The sequence below is a fragment of the Pleurodeles waltl genome, chromosome 6, assembly GCF_031143425.1.
Source record: "Pleurodeles waltl isolate 20211129_DDA chromosome 6, aPleWal1.hap1.20221129, whole genome shotgun sequence".
NCBI lineage: Eukaryota > Metazoa > Chordata > Amphibia > Caudata > Salamandridae > Pleurodeles > Pleurodeles waltl.
In genome coordinates, this window is record NC_090445.1 from 63,456,968 (window position 1) to 63,478,398 (window position 21,431).

The 21,431-nt window shown below is 51.4% G+C and overlaps 1 protein-coding gene across 3 annotated transcripts in view; it reads right to left on the bottom strand.

The window, feature by feature from the left end:
• Positions 1-21,431, bottom strand: part of LOC138299197 (E3 ubiquitin-protein ligase TRIM39-like) — a 228,528-nt gene that overhangs the window by 92,366 nt on the left and 114,731 nt on the right. For 2 of the 3 annotated variants that reach the window (XM_069237302.1, XM_069237304.1), the window contains exon 1: positions 8,166-8,630. The exons of the other annotated variant lie outside the window; for it this stretch is intronic. In XM_069237302.1, coding sequence (XP_069093403.1) covers positions 8,166-8,579 — 414 coding nt within the window. In that variant the 5' untranslated portion in view covers positions 8,580-8,630. Of the gene's footprint in view, positions 1-8,165; positions 8,631-21,431 lie in introns of those variants that run through there. 3 annotated transcript variants of the gene reach the window in all.

Here is a 21,431-nt window from a genome sequence, read left to right on the forward strand (position 1 = left end):
CCCCGCAAAACATAGAATTGCAAAACTATTTTCTTGCAGTGAAAAAATTGCAATCATAGCATTGTTTGCATACCCTACAAAGTTTGAAACCGTTACATACTTTGCAGATTTATAAACCTTGCTATAGATTTAAACCATTTCTACAAAGAGTTGACAGCACCTGGTTCCCTGTGAAGGAGTCACAAAGTGAAATGGGACAGCCCATGTTGGCATTCCCATAGTAGGATGCTGGCTCTGGAGGCTGCTTTCAGAGCTGAATGGTCCGCTATGACCCAGCTATGACCCAGCCATGCCCCGATGACCCCATTGTAGTAGCAGCCTCTTGCGGCGTGTGGCTATTTTGAAAGTTTTGCCTGAACTGATTTTGATTTCCATTGTGGCCATGATGACAGCTGGCACTTTCACCCACTCTGAGGTAAGGGTTAGGGGTGAAATAACTCCACGTCTTCATGCTGCTGTCCACTCTAAAGTCATTAAAAAGCTTGGATAATTCTTCCCCCCGCCCCCTTCAAGCCACCATCAAATTTAAGACGGTCTGTATTGTGTATAAAGTATTTACAAGTAGGGACCGTGACTGATTGATGCAAAGTAAGGGAGATATATTCATGGCCGAGTCCTCCAGGTCGTCGGTGTTCCCCTCGTTGAATGCTCCGTGAATACGATTTTTCGTGTGAGAATAAGATATTTCTCTTCTTTGGGCCCCAAACTTTGGAACTCACTGCCTCATTCTCTGCACCTAGACTCAAATCATCGGAATTTTGGGGAAAAAAAACCTGAAAACCTAACAAATTGTTTAGTGCTGGCACCTAGTTCTTTTTTGGCTGGTGTTGGTTGCAGCCTGGTCACCTGAGGGGGTAACTGTTCGCGCTTTATACATTTGAAAATAAATAAATGTGATCATAAATACAAAAGAGGTGATCCAAGCATAGCTCATAGCTGATACCAGACTATACCCTCAAATCCACTGGTTGGAGTATATTAGTTGGGTAGTGTCCTGGAGTGTATATTACAAAAACTATCCCATTACAGTATTTCAGTGAATGAAACGGGAAGTGTTTAAATAATTCTATACAGAACAAAGGCTAAATCATGGACTTACTTGCTGTAATAGCAATTTTTGACTGCTATAATTGTTTCAAATCATATATTTTTAAACACTGTAGTGTAAGTTATACCACAGCCACTTTCTTATTAAGAAAGTAAGTCATACATCAAGCTCATCACATCACGTATGTGGGATGGCAAGCCCACTTGGCATAGCGTGCTGCCAACTCTCTTACAAGCCAAAAGATACTAGACTTGATCTTAGCCAGGGCCACTGGAATTATGTGACATGAGAGAATCAGTTATGCGGCAGGGTTTACTAAATTATGCGTAAAGAAAAGGCAAATGAAGTGGCCTATTCTGATGGATACAACTACCTGTGGATTCCTCACCTCATGAATACTCCCATGGCGCCAGCATTCTACGGAAATCTTCTTACTAGTCTCTGCACGTCGACGAGGACGTCACTGTCTCGCACGCGACGCCGTCTGACGTCATACAGGCAATAAGAGGTCCTCGACGACGTGCGGACGTCAGTTCCCTTTTTTCCGTGCATTCGAAACGGTTATCTTCGAGGGAGCAACTGTTACTCTTGCGGTTACAGTGTATATCTTGCTGCGTACTCTTTCTCCGTGGAAATAATGTCGCAGAGAAAGTCTGGATTTAAGCCTTGTCGTGAGTGTGGAGGCAAGATGTCGGTGACGGATCCTCATTCCGATTGCCTTTGGTGTTTGAGCTCCGACCACGACGTCTCGACTTGTGATTCATGTCAGCACATGAATCCGAAGGCCCTTAAAGAACGTGAGGCGAAGCTGTTTATGGCCAAGTCGAAGGAGAAGCATCACAAGAAGTCTTCTCCAAAACATCGGCGTCATCGAGACTCCCGGCGCCGTAGAGAATCTCGGCGTCATTCAAGGGAGGCTCGTTCCAGGTCTCCGGATCGGCGCCGAAAGACATGGGAGGTCAGCCCCACGGTGACGCCGCATCCTTCGACGCCGTTGCCCTCTCCGGCGTCACCAACTTCGCCTGGACAGGCGTCGGTGATTGAGGTATTGGAGCCTCAAGTGTTTTCTCCGGCGCAGACGCCGAGGCCGGAGTCGGGGTCGCCTCCGAGACAGGCACCCCAGTATCCGGCTTTTCCCACCCCTGGAGCCGATAGTTCCGCATTCTTGAATGCGATGTATGCCATCTTCCAACAGATGGCTCCAGGGGGTGCTCCGGCTGGGCCTTTGGCCTTTTCTTTGGGTGATCCTGCGCCTCTTCGGCCGGCACCCTTTATGCCCTTTCTCCCGTTTGGGAACGTGGGCTCGGCGCCAGTGTCGGCGCCGGTGGCCGCTCCGGTGGCTTCAGAAGGATTGGCCCCGGGGATTTCCATCCCGTCGACGTCGGGATTTCGGCCTGTGACTCCGGTGGGTCCATCTGCTTCAGCTGCTCTTTCGTCGGCGCCGAAGTTACATGTGGCGCCGGATGCGGCGTCGGTGGCTTCTGAAGATCGGCGCCGATCTTCGACTTCGGCGGAGGCATTGTCGACTCCGCGTATTGAACAACGACTTCATTCGAGGAGACGTGCTCTCCGGGTACTAGAAGAGCAGGAGTACCAACGAGCCCTAGAGGAAGGAGAGCTAGAGGACTCGGGTGATGGGCTGCGTGGACTGGAGTCGGCCAGTGGGCTGGACACTTCCCCTGAGTGGGACCTTTCGTCCCCGGGGGAATATACTGAGGAAGCTGCTTCCTTTCATACAGTGGTACGGAAGGCAGCTAGTTTTTTGGACCTGCCTTTGCCGGTGGTGGAGGCAAAACAAAACCTTTTGACGGAGGTGTTGCATCCGGCCTCAGCCGCGGCGGAGCCTCTGTTACCTTTTAATGACGCTCTGCTGGATCCGGTTTTAGAGGTGTGGAAGAGGCCGGCATCTTCCCCAGCAGTTCACAGAGCCGTGGCCAGGAGGTATCGGACGGCTCCAACTGATCCTGGTTTCCTATCTAGGCACCCTACGCCGGAGAGCTTGGTAGTGCAGGCCTCCTGTTCGTCCAAGTCAGCGCCTGGTTCTTTCCCGACGGTGCCTGGGGACAGAGACTCAAAAAAGCTAGAGGCGCAGTCGAAGAAGATTTTTTCGTCCTGCAGTCTGGCGTTAAAGGCCACTAATGCGACCTGTATCCTGGGGAGGTATATTCATGCTCTGATGGATGACATCTCCTCTTCGTTTACAGAGCTTCCCCAGGGTCTTTTGGATCTTGTCTCTGATGCCCAGGCTGCTGCGACCCAAATTATCCAGACGGGACTGGATACCACCGACTCGGTAGCCAGAGCAATGGGCACAACTGTGGTGGAAAGGAGACAGGCCTGGCTCCGTAACTCGGGCTTTTCGCCAGATGTACAGTCCACATTGTTGGATCTCCCGTTTGATGGGGACAAACTGTTTGGGGCTAAGGCTGATTCGGCCTTGGAACGGTTTAAGGAGAGCAGGGCCACGGCTAAGTCGTTGGGACTCCAAGCTCCTTCTTCCACGGCCTCTTCCAGATTCTTCAGGAGGTTTCGTGGATTTGGGCGTGGCTCTTCCTCCTCTTCCTTTCGGGGAAGATATCAGCAACCTGCCTCTTCCCACCCCTATAGATCTTTTAGGGGGAGGGGTAGGGTCCGCACCAGGGGAGCCTCTCAGCAGCACTCTGCCTCTTCCTCATCCTCTGGCGGGGTGCAGCAGGGGAAGCAGCCTTAGGCTTCCACCATTTCCCACTCACTCCTCTCCTGTAGGGGGAAGATTACAGCATTTTCTCACCAAATGGGAGACTGTTACGTCGGACACTTGGGTTCTCAGTGTTGTGGGAAAAGGCTACACCCTTCCCTTTCGGGAGTTTCCGCCCCTCATCCCGCCCCGCCCTTCGTATTGTTCACAAGAACACCTCCTGTTGCTAGAACAGGAGGTAGAAGTCCTCCTTTTAAAGGGCGCGGTGGAGTTGGTCCCGGAGCAGGAAAGGGGTCAAGGAGTTTACTCAAGGTATTTCCTGATTCCCAAGAAGGATGGTCGTTTGAGACCAATTCTGGACCTGAGGATCTTGAATTGGTTCCTCAAGCAGGAAAAGTTCAAGATGCTGACCCTAGCACAGGTGCTTTTGGCGTTGAACATGGAAGACTGGATGGTGTCTGTCGACTTGCAGGATGCTTACTTTCATATCCCGATACTCAAGTCACACAGGAAGTATCTCCGGTTTGTGGTGGGATCGCAACACTACCAGTTTGCGGTCCTTCCGTTTGGTCTTACTTCAGCACCTCGAGTCTTCACGAAGGTGATGTCGGTGGTTGCGGCAGAGCTCAGAAGGAAGGGGATAGCAGTATTCCCTTACTTGGACGATTGGTTGATCAAAGCCAAGTCCCCGGAGCTTGTGTTGCGTCATCTGCAGTCAACAACCCAGTTGTTGTTCGACCTGGGCTTTTCGGTGAACGAGCCCAAATCTCACCTGGAGCCCTCTCAGCGCCTCCTGTTCATAGGGGCAGTACTGGATACAACATTGGGTCGGGCCTTTCCTCCGCCTCAGCGGATTCAAGATATTCAGGATTTGGTTCCAATGTTTCGAAATGGAGCGGTAGTTCCAGTCCTCAAGGTCCTTCGTCTGCTCGGTCTTTTTGCCTCCTGCATTCTGTTGGTCATGCATGCTCGCTGGCACATGAGGGCTCTTCAGTGGTGCCTCCGAAGGCAGTGGTCTCAACACAGAGGGGATCTAGAGGGTACTGTCAAGATCTCCAGAGATGCTGCTGTGGATTTGAAGTGGTGGATTGCAAGCAACAATCTTTCACAAGGAAAGCCGTTCCAGCAGTCGCCACCAGTGGCCACAGTCATAACGGATGCTTCCACTCTAGGGTGGGGAGCTCATCTGGGGGATCTGGAGATCAAAGGTCTTTGGTCTCCAGAGGAACAGATTTTTCACATCAATCTGTTAGAGTTACGGGCTGTACGTCTGGCTCTCAAGGCCTTCCTCCCTTCCCTTCGTGGTCAGTCGGTACAGGTCCTAACGGACAATACTACCACGATGTGGTACATAAACAAGCAGGGAGGAGTGGGGTCGTACCTTCTCTGCAGAGAAGCTCTTCGACTATGGTCCTGGGCAAAGGACCATCGGATTTGCTTGATAGCAAACCATCTGGCCGGAGTCTTGAACGTGCGTGCGGACAGTCTCAGTCGCCACTTCTCGGCAGACCACGAGTGGCGTCTCCATCCAGATCAAGTCCGTTTAATCTTCCACAAGTGGGGGTTTCCTCGGGTAGATCTGTTCGCCACTCGAGAGAACGCGCATTGTCCGTTGTTCTGCAGCCTTCAGTATCCGATGCAGGAAGCGTTGGGGGACGCGTTTCAAATGACCTGGTGCGGCCAGTTGCTTTACGCGTTTCCTCCCATACCCTTGATTCCTCGAGTATTGAGGAAGATTCGCCAAGACCGGGCTCTAGTAATCTTAATAGCTCCGGATTGGCCAAGGAGGGTGTGGTACTCCGACCTTCTCCAACTCTCAACGTGCCCGCCGCTCCGTCTCCCTTTCAGGGCAGACCTCCTCTCACAGTCGCAGGGGCAGGTTCTACACCCCAACCTCCAGAGTCTGCACCTACATGCCTGGAGATTGAACGGGGCAACCTGAGTTCCTTCTCTCTCCCGCCTGAGGTAGTGGATGTTATATTAGCGGCCAGGCGACACTCCACTAAATCTATCTACGCTAATAGGTGGTCTAAATTTGTTGCGTGGTGTGGAGAGAGGCAGATTGATCCTTTACATGCTCATCTATCGGACGTTTTGTCTTTTGCTCTATCTCTGGCGCAGAAAGGCTGTGCAGTGGCTACCATTAAAGGTTATTTATCGGCCTTGTCAGCCTTCATATGTCTTCCAGACCAACCATCTTTATTTAAATCCCCTATTGTTATCAGATTCTTGAAAGGTCTTCTAAATCAATATCCTCCAAAGCCATTCGTTATGCCGCAATGGGATTTGTCCTTAGTCCTGACTTTCCTTATGGGGTCCCCTTTTGAACCTATGCATTCTTGCCCCTTGAGGTATTTGGTTTTAAAAACAGTCTTCCTGATAGCTATAACATCAGCAAGGAGAGTGAGTGAGTTGCAGGCCTTATCAGTAAAACCCCCTTATACAACTTTTTATGGGGATAAGGTGGTGTTGAGGACCAAGGCTGCTTTCCTCCCGAAGGTTGTTTCACCCTTCCATTTGGCTCAGGCAATTACTTTGTCCACGTTCTATCCTCCGCCTCATCCTTCCAAAGAGGAAGAAAGACTGCACCGTCTGGACCCAAAGAGAGCGTTGAGCTTCTTTATCGATAGAACAAAGGATTTCAGGCTGGAGGATCAGCTGTTTATTGGATACGTGGGCAAGAGGAGAGGAAAGGCAGTCCACAAGAGAACACTATCCAGGTGGGTTGTTCTTTGCATTAAAATATGTTACTCTTTGGCAAAGAAGGATCCTCCTGAGGGCATTAGAGCTCATTCCACCAGAGCTAAGTCGGCCACTTCGGCCTTAGCCAGAGGTGTTCCTGTGGTCGACATCTGCAAGGCCGCAACTTGGTCGTCCCTTCACACTTTTGCAAAACATTACTGTTTAGATTCTGAGGTTAGAAGGGACGGCCATTTTGCACGGTCAGTGCTGCAGGATTTCTTGGTTTGACCATTTAGGCACCCACCGCCGGGCGTGGTACTGCTTTGGGACTCTATTCATGAGGTGAGGAATCCACAGGTAGTTGTATCCATCAGAAGAACGAGTTACTTACCTTCGGTAACGACTTTTCTGGTGGATACATTAGCTACCTGTGGATTCCTCACGGTCCCACCCGCCTCCCCGTTGCCTTTATGGTCTTGCCAAGTAATCCTTGAGTGCGCTCCTCTTGGTCTTTGAGGGTGCAATAGATGTATATATATAATATATTTATATATATGTAGGTATATGTCTATATATCTTTATGTATATACTTGGTGTGTGTATATATTTTAAAAGAGAGAGTTTTATATATATATATATATATATATATATGTACATAAAAAGATTTACAGTTATTCATACAATGTGGTGTATTTTTACATTATAATGGATGTTGCTTTGTTCTTTCATTGCATTGCCTGGTTGTTCTCATGCACGTAAAAAATGATTGGTACTGACGTCCGCACGTCGTCGAGGACCTCTTATTGCCTGTATGACGTCAGACGGCGTCGCGTGCGAGACAGTGACGTCCTCGTCGACGTGCAGAGACTAGTAAGAAGATTTCCGTAGAATGCTGGCGCCATGGGAGTATTCATGAGGTGAGGAATCCACAGGTAGTTGTATCCATCAGAAGAACGAGTTACTTACCTTCGGTAACGACTTTTCTGGTGGATACATTTCTGTAATTTCTACGCGTTAATACTGTCTGAACAAAGTGTTTATCTCATTATTACCAGTTTAAGGACCAAATACAGAAATAAGCAACTGAAAGGTGAGCAGTTGACTTTTGCCAAAAGCCTTCTGCTACGACCAAACACACATTGCCATGTTTGTAATAACTTTTGATCTGCTTGAGCTAGACATTTTTTTGGTAATATCTGCAGATTGTGCAGGAGATGGTGAATTATGTGGCAAAGGCAGCATATTCATGGCCTTGCCCCCACCCACACTCAGCGGCCCTGGGCCCCAGGGCCCCTTGGAGCCACACGGAAAGGTTCCCAAAACTGGGCCTTGGAGTGTCCGGTACCAACGATGCTAAAATGCGCAGTGTGAATCTCCCTCAAGCGTCACTGCAGGAATGCATGAGTCATGTGAAAGTATACTTGCCACAAGTCGTGTTCGCCGGTAAACATGGTGACAAGGGCAGCACTATACACAGACTGCGACTGGGAAAGAGGCATTTTACCCTGCCTGCAGGCTGCCTGTCAGCCCGTGAATTGCTTAAACAATGTATATATAATTTGTTTAAATGAATGTAAAGAGTACAAGAGCTTAACAAGTGCTAGTTTTAGAAATAACAACTGATTTGCTCTGCATCTCAACTACAGAATACATTACTATTATTTTATATTTAAATGTGTTGACATCCTATCTACGGCAAGCATGGTGAGCATTTTCCTTTCCTCGACGCCAGGAATACAGACATGCTTTGCGATGTACCTTGAACTCCTGGGCTGCTTCCTCTACGGGGACAGCCGTGTGGGAGCTGTGCTCGCGGGACAGGCTGCACACCACGCAGATCGCCCTCTGGTCATCCCTGCAGAACACCTTCAGCCTCTCGTCGTGCTTCTGGCACCGGAACTGGCCGCCCTCCGGTCCCCGCTGGAGGCTCAGGCGCTTCAGCCTGTCCGCCATGGTGCCCAGCTGCACATTGGTCCTCAGAGTCGCCTGGTCGGAGGTCCGCTTGCACTGCGGGCAGGAGAAGTTTGCAGAGGGGTCCGCCACGTATTTTGAGATGCACGGATGGCAGAAGTTGTGGCCGCAGCCCGTGGTCACGGGCTCTGTGAAGAAATCCAAGCAGATGGAGCAGGTGGCGCCTTCTTGGACGATCTCCTCAAGGTGCGCGGCCGCCATGGTTCAGAAGGGAAACTTCCCTGTGCGCAGGTGAGTTCCACTTCGCACTGTTTGCCGAGCCTACCACGTAAGAGTGGCGGGAGTGGCATTGCTATAGAAATTATATCTTATCTGGATGGTACTTTAACCTGCGCAATGTTCAGACTGATTGGAATTCAGATAGACAGGAGTGCAGGTCCAAACAGTAGAAAATTGCACTACATCAATTGTAATTCCCTATTCGCTCAAAGTATCATTTAAAATTGCACAAGAACTTCGTTATGAAGAATGCGAGGTCCCTCGATTGTTCGACTTTTTTCCATGCTTACAGCCACTTACGCTTTAGCTTAAATCCTCCACAAGTGATGCAGAATTACCGCATATGTGGTGTTGTAAAACCACTTTCAATTTGCAAAAATGTTGTCATTACTACAAAGTAAATGCTGGGGGTAACAGTGGAGTTGAAAACGCACGAAAACTTGTCACACCTTTGTTAATACAGGCTGAGCCTAAAAACATAGAAATGTACTCTTGTAGGTTGCTTTCTACATTTGGAGTACATTTCACAAAGGTTTTTAGCAACACGTTCAGGAAGTTTGACGGGCACAGCTTTTAAAGATATACTCCTAAAATGGCATTGTGAATTGGCATTTTCGCATAATGAAATTTACACAGGTGAAATATAAAAAAGGAATAAAACATCATAGGGACATTAAAAGGACGGGCAAGCACTGCACACTTTATGCAAAAAACACAAGGCCCTCGGAGGAGCCTATGTGAGCAGCGTGACCACCAGTGCACCAATGGAGCACCATCATGGTTTTCCCCCAAGGCAAACCTGCACCTACATAAGGTGCGTGCATGGAGGCAGGTATCTGCGGCTTGTCCTTGCCACGGGAATGATTGGGATGGTCCCAGACTGCGCACCGCAAAAGGCATGACAGGTTTCCCCCCTCTGATGTTTGGAAGTTCCGGCCTCAGTCCAATTTTGTCTGGGATCACAAAAGACTAGCGTCAAAACCCTTTGTAAGTGTGCTGGGTAGAGCATTTGTGATGGGCAAGTGTGGTAGGTGACAGCTCCATTCACTTATCAAGTCAGAGATGGCCCATTCTGCCAGCTACTGTTCCCATTTTCTCACCGTGTGAGAGCAATACACAAAGATTAGCTACCAACTACACCTAGTCATGTGACCCAGGATACAGACGACAGGCACCAAGTGGCTGGGACAAGAAAATGCCAGTTTTCTAAAAGTGCCATTGTCAGATTTGTGACTTAAAATCCAAATTTACCATTAAAGAGGGTTTTTAATTACAATTCTTTAGATACCAAATTCAACATTCTTTCTTGCTTCCAATCGAAAATGATCACTTATTAAAAGTATAGGTTAACCCAATGTTATCCTATGTGAGAGACAGGTCTTGCAGTAGTGAAAATGAATTTTCACTACTTAGTAATAGGGATGACTTATTAAAAATGAAGGTTTAGGTCTAGCAAAATGTTTATTTTCCCAGCTTGAAATGACAGTTTAAAACCACACAAACAGGCTGCGATGAAGGCCTGAGGCATGTTTAAGACTATTTAACAGGAGCAACTCGCAAGGCGCGGAAGGGGTGGGGCAATGCGCATGGGTGGGGGGAGGTAAAAAAAAAAAATACCTCCCTCACCATACCACACCGCTCCATCCGCGTCTTCTCTGCTGGCTGCAGGCACAGGCTCTCAGCCTGCCCTGCAGCCAATCCCGATGATACTCAGAGCAGCCTGTGCAGGCTTTCTCCAGCCCGGCAACTGTGTTGCTGGGCTGGAGAGAGCATACTGCGCATGTGTGTTTGGCGGGCCCGAGACGGCCGGCTAAACATATATACGCAGTGAGGGGGAGTGCTGTGCACTCTCCCTCACTGCTTGTCACCCCCGTGGCCCCGCCCCTTTAAAAGAAAATCGGGGGGGGTGATGCTCCTCCGCCCTAACAGAGGAGCCGCCCCTTCTACTTAAGACGGTGGCACAACAAGTGTTGCAAGCCCACTAGTAGCATTTAATTTAGAAAACCTTGGTAAAGGTAGTATCACTCTACTAGGGATTTCCAAGTAAATTAAATATGCCAATTGAGTGTAAGCCATTGCTATCATGTTTAAAGGTGAGCAAAAGCACTTTGCGCTGGTTAGCAATGGTAAAGTGTGCAGAGTCCTAAGGCAAACAAAAGAGAGCAGCAAAAATGGAGGAGTAAGATAAAACATTTGTGGAAGGACCACCATAAGACTGACAGGTCTGACACAGTTCCTGCTCCTGAAGTTGTTCTCATGGCAGATCATCATTGCTGTCAAAGACATGGGCTAACTCTAAAAATAAGAATAAGGAGTCCGAGTGTGTCTCGGCCACTCAGTCTTGCTCCCAAATGCGTTCACCTTTGAAGTGGTTTCTGACCCTCGTACTGAGGAAGCCCAAATTTCCATGCCCATCTGTGACATTTCAGCAGACAGAGTAATTTTGTAAAGCCATGTTGCATCTTTTGGACTCCCTCTGCCATGGCTCCAGGCTCCATTGAATTGCGGAGAACTCCAACTGGAATACCCTGGGCATGTTTGCCCTAAGAGCTAGCTGAACCCTCTAAATCTGCTGAGGGTTGTACACCAGCTTTGGTACCCCTTTCTTCCTGGCATCACAACCTACGCTGGACCACAGAGTATTGACATCAGTGCTGACGCCACTGGCTTTTAGGAAAAGGAACAACCAATTGTGCTCTCTGACTCCGAGCCAAACTTGACTAAACCTCGACGGATGCAGCACCCTAATCTCACCGGGCTGCAGCCTTCTGACACCCCATCAGAATCTGACACATTGCCCTTACCTCAAGAAAGGACTCATCCACAATCTTTTTGGGACAGGCTTAGATGATGATCAATATGATGAGAGAGGTGAGTTTGTAACTCAGTAACAGATAACAATTAGTATGAGGAATTACAAGATGCAACTGATCTGCACACTTCTCCAGATTTTTGATTTGTCTCTTCCTCTGGTCCTTTGCTGAAGACAGTTCTTCCTTTGCTGTGGCAATGCAGAGGGCAGCTGAGGTACTTGATCTCAAACTTCCAACCATAGGGGTGAAGACAAATGTCCTGACTGAGGTCCTTCAACCAGGTCAAAAATACTCAGAGCCTCTAATGTCCTTTAATTAGGTCCTAGTGGATAGTTTTCTAGGGGAATGGGCAAAGCTCTACTCAGGCCTTCAGTAAACCGGCAGATTGCTCCAGGTGACCAGGCTTTCCCGAAAGGTGTCTACCAATAGAATTAACCCGAATGCCTTCCCTACTGGACCGCTGGACCACGAATCATAGCCAGTTGAGAACGTTGGTACTGCACCAGCAAACTTGCTCTGTGCTCTGTCAATGCCTGCTGTTTCCTGGACTGCTGCTCCCATGCATTTTTAGATTCAGTAGCCTAGGTTTTGCCTACTGTACTCATGGGCATTAGGCACCAGTATAGAATGTCTATATTGAACTTAAATCCTCGGTGTGGTTTACCTGCTTCACTGGGGACATCAATTCTTCACTTCTGGGCTAAAGTGAGGGTTCCCAGACTTCCTCTAATTCAACAATAGACTATGCAAGGAGGGCTCCCACAGTCAGTCACCATGCACCTCCAGGCTATGGTGAACCTCCTGACATCGCTGAGGTTCACTATTAACGGGCCCAATATCACACCAGATTCCTTTGCAGATGCTACTGTTTATTAGAAGCACCCTAGGCATGGTCCAGTTTTGTGCCTTCCCCCGGAGTGGAGAGCCCAGGATATTCCAATTCAGATGTTTCTGTCCTGAATCTCATAGAGGATGATTTTTTAGGCTGATGGCACTACTGACCTCCAGCATTCTGCTGGTGAAGCATGCCAGATGAAATATGCAGTCTCTTCAGTGGATCTGAAGTCCCTGTAAGTGCAGAACTGGGGGAATCTCTCCAAACAGGTCCAGATTTCAGAGGTACCTGCAAAAGATCTCCAGTGGTGGCTAATAAATCGTGATCGGATTAGCATCCCTCTCCTTATCTCATAAAGAGCTCAAAGTGGTGACAGCTACCTCACTTCTGGGTTGGAACGGCCATCTGGCAGAGGTGTAGATCAGTGGACTCTAATCTCTGGTTGGGGCCTGGCTCCACATTAACCTGCAGGTGGTGCAGGCCATCAAAAGGAGGCAAGTATAGGTTCTCACAGACCACACCACCGCCATTTGGTACTGCAACAAGCAGGGTGGAGTGGTATTGTGGGCTCTTTGTCAGGAGGTGCTATTCTTCCGGAAGTGGGGGGATCAGCAGGGGATTTTCCTGGTGGCACACCAAGCGGCATGATCTTTAAATGTCAAGGCAGACAAACTCAGTCATCGACGTCTAGTGGACCATGATTGATAGCTGCTTTTGGAGGTGGCTCAGGGTATCTCCGCGAGAGGGCAGAATCCTGGCTTGATATCTGCACCACTGCCAAGAACGTGCAATTGTGTACATTAGAATTTACAAGATGCTATAGTGGATCTCAAGATCCTGTATTCCTTCCTGTCATTACCTCTTCTGTCGAGTTCTAAAGAACATTAGAAACAACCAGGCCCGGCTCATCCTAGTGGCACTAGAATGGGCAAGGAGTGTGTGGACCCAGAACTCCTGGGCACACACATCTGTCCTCCAATCAGGTTACAGCTTTGAGAGTATCTTCTATCAAAGCAGCAGGGCAGAATCCCTCACCCAGGCCTCAGCCTTTATATCCATGCTTAGAGTTATAGATGGTATATTGGCAGTAAGGTGTCCCTCCACAAAATAGGTATAAGCCTGGAGTTCAGACAAGTTTGTTGTTTGGTTTGGTGCTAGGCAGATTGACCCACTGCAAGCCAAACTTTCCGAAGTATTGCTTTTTGTGTTATCCCTAGCCCAGCAAAGACTGGCTTTGGGCACAGTTAAGGGTTGCCTATCTGCTCTTTTTACTTTTTTGCTGTTGCTGGATCAACCTTTCTTATTTGTAAAGCACCTGATGTTAAGTGCTTTTTGGAAAGTTTGCAGCATTTTGTTGGTCATTTTTCCATCATTCATTATGCCTCAGTGATACTTAAACTTAGCTTTCACACTCCTGTTGTGTTTTTTTCTTACTTAAACTAGTTTGTACCCCACAACACATTACACATGTTCTCTTGTTGTTGCTTTGCTGTTCAGGTCAAACTATGGAAGAGTCAACGTTTTCATTCTTAAAGCAAGTTTACCTCTACAGAATGCTATGTCTGGGGTAATGGGAGCTTATCAAAGCCTCAGATCAAGGATGTTGTTACTCTCCACATAGACCCTAATTGTAAATGACCATATGAAAGGTGTGATATTTAAGTACCACCCAATTACGAGTTTGGGGGAATAAAACAAGGATTTTGGTGCTTTCTGATTTGAAAGCCCCATATTCCTATATATACCAGGCATTTCCCCCCCAGTAAATATTTACAAGTTTGGCCTGCCAATATTTATTACAAAACTTCTAATTACCAATGATACAATTAACTGGGTTTCTTGTAATGATGGCCTTAGTCTACCAGTGTGTTATTCTACAGCCGGTTAAATATTTTCCCTGATTTAGTAACAGGTAAGACTTCATAAAAAGCCTCCGTGTTTAACTCACGATCTTTGTAAATTATTGGATTTCTTTTCCTTCAGAGTTACAAAATCCTGGAACCCCGTGTTTTCTTGTTGGTCTTTCATTAATTTTAGATAATTTTATAATCCTTTTTTTGATAGTTTTGTAGCCCATGCTACTAATGTGGGATTCGCATCCTAGTCGCTGGCTTGGTGAGTGGCTTGTTTATGCCTACCATGCTCCTGCTGCTGTAGAGGCAAGGGGTGAGCAATCTAATAGCTTTTCTCCATCAGTGTACCTTTCATGGGCTCACATGCTTGAATCATTCCCCATTGCTGAAATGAGAGTCTGTTAGAAATGGGGTTTTTGGTTGGCAGTCAGGTTACCCCCTGTCCAAGCAAAAGCCCTCACTCTAGTCAGGGTAAGTCACACACAATCCAAGATTATCCTGTGCGCACCCTCTGGTAGCTTGGCACGAGCAGTCAGGCTTAACTTAGAAGGCAATGTATAAAGTATTTGTGCAATAACTCATACAATACCACCATATAGCACCACAAAAATACACCACACAGTGTTTGGAAAAATATATAATATTTATCAGGATAATTGTAGGTCAAAAATAATAAAGTTTCAATGTGAAATTGTAGAGATATCACTGAAAAGTGATGTAAAGTGTCTTAAGTCTTTAAAATGAAAACAAAGGGGGTGATTCTAACCCTGGCGGTCGGTGATAAAGCGGCGGCCAACCCGCCAACAGGCCGGCGGTCTAAAAAATGGAATTCTGACCCTGGCGGGAACCGCCAACACAGCCCGCCACATTAACACTCCGACCGCCGCGGCGGTGCAGACAAACAGCGTGGCGGTCACCGCCAACAGGCAGGCGGCAGACAATGTACCGCCCACACTATCACAACTCACCAATCCGCCACCTTTTCCGGGGCGGGAGCCCCACCGATAAAAACACGGCGGAAACAGACTACGAACGGGAAAACGCGCACCAAAACACACTCCACGAGGAAGGAGGACAGCATGGAACCCGAATTAAACATCCTACCTGCTCTCGTCTACCTTCTCATCTACCACGAGTACGAACTCCAGCGCAGACGACAACGGTGAGTACTGCACCTACGACACACGGGAGGGGGGAGGAGGGAAGCTTACGGCACACACATATGCAACCCCCCCCCCCCAAACTATGTACACACTAATGCAGAGCAACAATGCACAGTGACACCACCCAAACCCCCCTTAAGAAGGCAAAGACAGAAATAAATTGGGACGAAAAATTTATATAAAAAATAGACTCCGATATGGAGCGGTCAACTATGCAAAATATCCATAACAAAATGATACTATATACACTGCCATGGAGAACCGAGGCAATTAGTCCTGTACATGTAAGTTAAATGGAACAGTCCGTGGGCTACAGTGTAGCGACACAAGGGCAAAGCCCACACAGGAGACCTGAGTCCTTTGGAGAGAACACTGCATGGGCATCTGATGAAAAAATTACAGGCACCTCAGGGGGAAGGGAAGGGGGAGGCACCACAGCCACATGAGTCCACGACGCCAGATCCATGAAGGGGCCACCATGCCCATTGATGTATCCTGGGGAGTGCAAAGCCACAGTCTCTCAAGTCTCTACAGTGGGTGGGTTGGCCACTTCACCATCCTGGGGAGTGCAAAGCCACAGTCTCTCAAGTCTCTACAGTGGGTGGGTTGCCCACTTCACCATCCTGGGGAGTGCAAAGCCACAGTCTCTCAAGTCTCTACAGTGGGTGGGTTGCCCACTTCACCATCCTGGGGAGTGCAAAGCCACAGTCCATCTGGTGGATGACAATGTCCACTGCTCAAGGAGGAGGCATGGTGGGCACAGTGAACCATAAACAGTGCTTGAGAGGAAGGGCCCAGCGGAGCGGTGCTTGAGACGGCGGGGCCCAGCGGAGCGGTGCTTGAGAGGAAGGGCCCAGCGGAGCGGTGCTTGAGACGGCGGGGCCCAGCGGAGCGGTGCTTGAGAGGAAGGGCCCAGCGGAGCGGTGCTTGAGAGGAAGGGGCCAGCGGAGCGGTGCTTGAGACGACGGGGCCCAGCGGAGCGGTGCTTGAGAGGAAGGGCCCAGCGGAGCGGTGCTTGAGACGGCGGGGCCCAGCGGAGCGGTGCTTGAGAGGAAGGGCCCAGCGGAGCGGTGCTTGAGAGGAAGGGCCCAGCGGAGCGGTGCTTGAGACAGCGGGGCCCAGCGGAGCGGTGCTTGAGACGGCGGGGCCCAGCGGAGCGGTGCTTGAGAGGAAGGGCCCAGCGGAGCGGTGCTTGAGACGGCGGGGCCCAGCGGAGCGGTGCTTGAGAGGAAGGGCCCAGCGGAGCGGTGCTTGAGAGGAAGGGCCCAGCGGAGCGGTGCTTGAGACGGCGGGGCCCAGCGGAGCGGTGCTTGAGAGGAAGGGCCCAGCGGAGCGGTGCTTGAGACGGCGGGGCCCAGCGGAGCGGTGCTTGAGAGGAAGGGCCCAGCGGAGCGGTGCTTGAGATGGCGGGGCCCAGCGGAGCGGTGCTTGAGAGGAAGGGCCCAGCGGAGCGGTGCTTGAGACGGCGGGGCCCGGCGGGGCCCAGCGGAGCGGTGCTTGAGACGGCGGGGCCCAGCGGAGCGGTGCTCTTCTGCACGGCGGGGCCCTGTTCAGCGGTGCTCTTCTCCACGGCGGGCCCTGTTCAGCGGTGCTCTTCTGCACGGCGGGCCCTGTTCAGCGGTGCTCTTCTGCACGGCGGGCCCTGTTCAGCGGTGCTCTTCTGCACGGCGGGCCCTGTTCAGCGGTGTTCTTCTGCACGGCGGGGCCCTGTTCAGCGGTGGCTATCTTCACGGCGGGCCCTGTTCAGCGGTGCCTATCTTCACGGCGGGCCCTGTTCAGCGGTGCTCTTCTCCACGGCGGGCCCTGTTCAGCGGTGCCTATCTTCACGGCGGGGCCCTGTTCAGCGGTGCCTATCTTCACGGCGGGCCCTGTTCAGCGGTGCTCTTCTCCACGGCGGGCCCTGTTCAGCGGTCCCTATCTTCACGTCGGGGCCCTGTTCAGCGGTGCCTATCTTCACGGCGGGCCCTGTTCAGCGGTGCTCTTCTCCACGGCGGGCCCTGTTCAGCGGTGCCTATCTTCACGGCGGGGCCCTGTTCAGCGGTGCCTATCTTCACGGCGGGCCCTGTTCAGCGGTGCTCTTCTCCACGGCGGGCCCTGTTCAGCGGTGCCTATCTTCACGGCGGGGCCCTGTTCAGCGGTGCCTATCTTCACGGCGGGACCTGTTCAGCGGTGCTCTTCTCCACGGCGGGCCCTGTTCAGCGGTGCACATCCAGTAGGTCAAGGGAGCCAGACCTGGCCTGGACTCCCTGCTCAGTCGCCCTCCGACCGTGATGCTTCTGGACCCTTCGGGGACGGAGTCCTGGGCCCTTTGGTGTCCTCCTTTTCAGCTGGGATGTGGCATGTGGGGCCCACCTGCTCCGCGCTCCTGCTGCCTGACTTCTCCGCCCTGCTGCCCTTACGCTCCTTAGATAGGGCTCTCGGGCCCTTGCCTCCCCTAGATGATGTGGCTGGTGAAGTGGGCGAAGTTTGCTCCTTGGGGGCAGCCGTGTCAGTCCTCGCACGGCGGCCCTTGTGTTTCCTGGTCCTCTTGCCGGGGGGGGGGGGCTGGATGTGTCCTTGCTGCTGATTGATGTGTCACTGCTGGCAAAGGGTGGACTCCAGAACCCATGCACAACAGTGACACCCGAAGCTGGGCTGGTGGTGGCTGTGGTGCTCTTGGGACTCTTTGCAGATGGAGGGGGTAGGTCATCGGAGGGAAAGAGGTCAAGATTAGCCAGGAAAAGTTTTTTAGGGCCAAGGTAAAGGGTAGGAGAAGTGGTGATGGGAGTGGAGGAAGAGGATGTGGTTGTAGGAGAGTCAGGTGTGCTGTCATTGGGTGAAGGTGCTGGTGCTGTAGGCTGTCGTGAGGTGGATGGCTGTTGGGTGGGTGGCTGCCTGCGTTTGTGTGTCTTGGAAGAGGGGGTGACAGACACAGTGGGAGAGGACACAGGGGACGTGTAAATGGCAGTGGGGGTGGTGACTGCACGCGTGCGGACTCTACAGGAGGGTGTGGTGGTGATGGAAGCACTGGCTGATGTTGGTGTGCATGCAGGTGTGAGTGTAGACGTCACAGGGAGGGAGGAGGGAGACGAGGAGGAGGGGGACACAGGGGTGGCAGTGACTGTTGGAATGTCTGCATCTGGGTGTTGCTTGGGTGAGTGTTTGTGGGATCTGTGGTGCTTGTGTCTGGATGAGCTGCCCTTGGGTGTTGAGGTGTGTGCAGGCTGGTCAGATGGTGTGGATGGGATAGGCTGAGGAACAGGAGACAGAGACAGGCTGGAGGCAGTCAGAAGAGGGAGGCTGGAAACAGGGACAATGGCTGCCGTCAGTGCTGAGGCCAGAGCAGTGAACGATCGTTGATGGGCAGCCTGACCCGAATGAATGCCCTCCAGGTAGGCATTGCTCCGGTGCACCTCCCTTTCTACCCCCTGGATGGCATTCAAAAGGGTAGTCTGCCCAACAATGAGCGTCCTCACAAGGTCAATGAGCTCCGCACTGAGGGCAGCAGGGGTGACAGGGGCACGGGCTGAGGTGCCTGGGGCGAAGGAGACGCCTGCCTTCCTGGGCGAGCGGGCACGGAGCGTAGGCTGAGGGGCTGCAGGGAGGGCGGGGCTGGTGCGCTGGGTGGCGGCTGTACCTGTAGAGGCGGGGGTCCCGGATGTTTCCGCCACCGCTAGGGAGCACCCATCCGAGGACGTGTCTGTGTTGCTGCTCTCACCACCGGTCCCCGTTGTGGTGCTCCCCTCGCCCTCCGGATCACTGGTGCCCTCGGTGTCTGTTCCTGGGCCCACCAGGGCCTTGTGACTTGCAGCTCCCTCGTGCTCCGATGCCAAATCTCCTCCGCCTGATGATGCTAATGCACACATGCACAAGAAGATGAAGAAGAAGGGTGGGGGGAGAAAAAAGAAGACCAGGTTGAGTGCATGCAATGTCAACACCGTTGGCGGAGAGGACAGACACAGGAGCCTCATGCCATAAGCCGCGCATTCGGGGTCACTACTCAGTACTTCTGACTAAGACAACAGGTCAAGAGAGGACAAACGCGCAGATGTGTGAGGCTGGACCATCAATAGCTGTACTTGTCACCCTACAGAGGTGGGAGCCGGGAGCACAGGGCCATGCCTAAGGGAGAGGACTACACTACAGAAAGCGCCCTGGCCTAATGTCACCCACAACCCTCCTCCCCCACCCAGACGCCTCCACTGCGCAGAAAGATAGCAGAATGTGCTGATACTCACCCCCTTGTGTCTGCTGTGATGCTCTCAAGCGCCCATCCAAATCAGGGTAGGCCACCGCCAGGATCCGGGACATCAGGGGGGTCAGGGTACGACTGGCACCCCTCCTAGGTTGGGAGGCCATCCCCAGCAGTGACTCGGCGGTCTTCCTGGTTCCGCGGCGGATGTCCTCCCACCTCTTGCGGCAGTGGGTGCCCCGTCTGACGTGGACCCCCAGGGCCCGGACTTCCTTGGCGATGGCACGCCAAATCTCGACTTTCTGATGGGCGCTGACCTATGTGACATGTACAGGGTGGGAAGGAAACATTCATCAACTTACTGCATGTTAGATGTGATTGCCCCCCCCCCAACCTTGCCATATGGCACATGCTCTCATCTGTCGTGCGTTGCACTCCTCATTCGCCCCCCACCCCACCAACTTACATCCACCCCACTCCACACAGGCATCGCCCATTCCATGTGCACCCGGTGTACTTACCTGTTGGTCTGGAGGACCGTAGAGTAACGCATACTGGGGGAGGACCCCATCTACGAGCTTCTCCAACTCTTCAGACGTGAAGGCAGGGGCCCTTTCCCCAGTCGCAGCAGCCATTGTCACTTCCAGTCCGAGGTCACAGCAGCACTTGCAGTATAGGTCCTCTCCTGTGGATGATCAGGTCTCGAGTGATTAGGCAGATAGAAAATGGCGGTCACGCCCGCGGCGGTGCGTACCGCGGCGGTGCGTACCGCTACCGCCGGCGCACCTCGTCATTGGCTCCTGAAACCCATAGGCTTCAATGTAAACCAATGCGGCTCCGTGTAGCGGTCTTCGACCGCCTACCGCCACGGTGTGCTCCGCCAGCGCATTGACCTCACATCCCATTGTCCCACTTCACAGGTCAGGCAGCCGCCATTTCAAGGGCCCACATGGCATAATTTCTACTGCGACACACAGGCCTAGGCCTTGCATTGCCACACATACACGCCTTTCAAAACATAGATAACCGTGTGCTATGCAAGCTGTGGTGAACGTACCAGTGATTGGCTTGACTCTGTGCTCCATGTTGTCATTCCTAGGCACCGTCCGCTGGGACTTGCGAGGAGAAGGATGAATCCTCGCGTGTACCGACCGCTGGTGGACCTGTCGACAATGGAAGAACGCCACATCATACTACGATACCAACTTGACCGTGCCACTATCCATGAACTGTGTGCCCAGCTGGAGCCAGCCCTGATGTCCCCCATCCGCCAACCCACAGGAATTCCCCCTCTGGTGCAGGTTCTGTCAGTCCTCCATTTTCTTGCAAGTGGCTCATTCCAGACAACAGTGGCCATATCATCTGGAATGTCTCAGCCTATGTTTTCCAAAGTTTTGTCTAGAGTGTTGTCTGCCCTGACGAAACACATGCGGAGTTACAATATATTCCCTGAGGAGGTTGATTTGGTCACTGTGAAGGGTGATTTTTATGCCCTTGGACATATTCCCAACATCATTGGTGCCATTGATGGGACCCATGTAGCCTTAGTCCCCCCAAAAGACGATGAGCAGGTGTACAGAAACAGGAAAAGTTACCATTCTATGAATGTCCAGGTGGTCTGTTTGGCTGACCAGTACATCTCCCATGTGAATGCCATGTTCCCTGGGTCAGTGCATGACGCGTATGTGATGCGTAATAGCAGCATCCCTTATGTGATGGAACAGCTACAGAGACAACGTGTGTGGCTAATAGGTGACTCTGGTTACCCCAACCTGCCTTGGCTATTGACCCCAGTGAGGAATCCCCAGACCAGGGCTGAGGAACGGTACAATGAGGCCCATGGGCGAACTAGGAGGATCATAGAAAGGACCTTTGGGCTCCTGAAGGCCAGATTTAGGTGCCTGCATATGACAGGGGGATCCCTGATGTACTCACCAAAGAAGGTGTGCCAGATCATCGTGGCCTGCTGTATGCTTCACAATCTGGCATTGCGACGTCA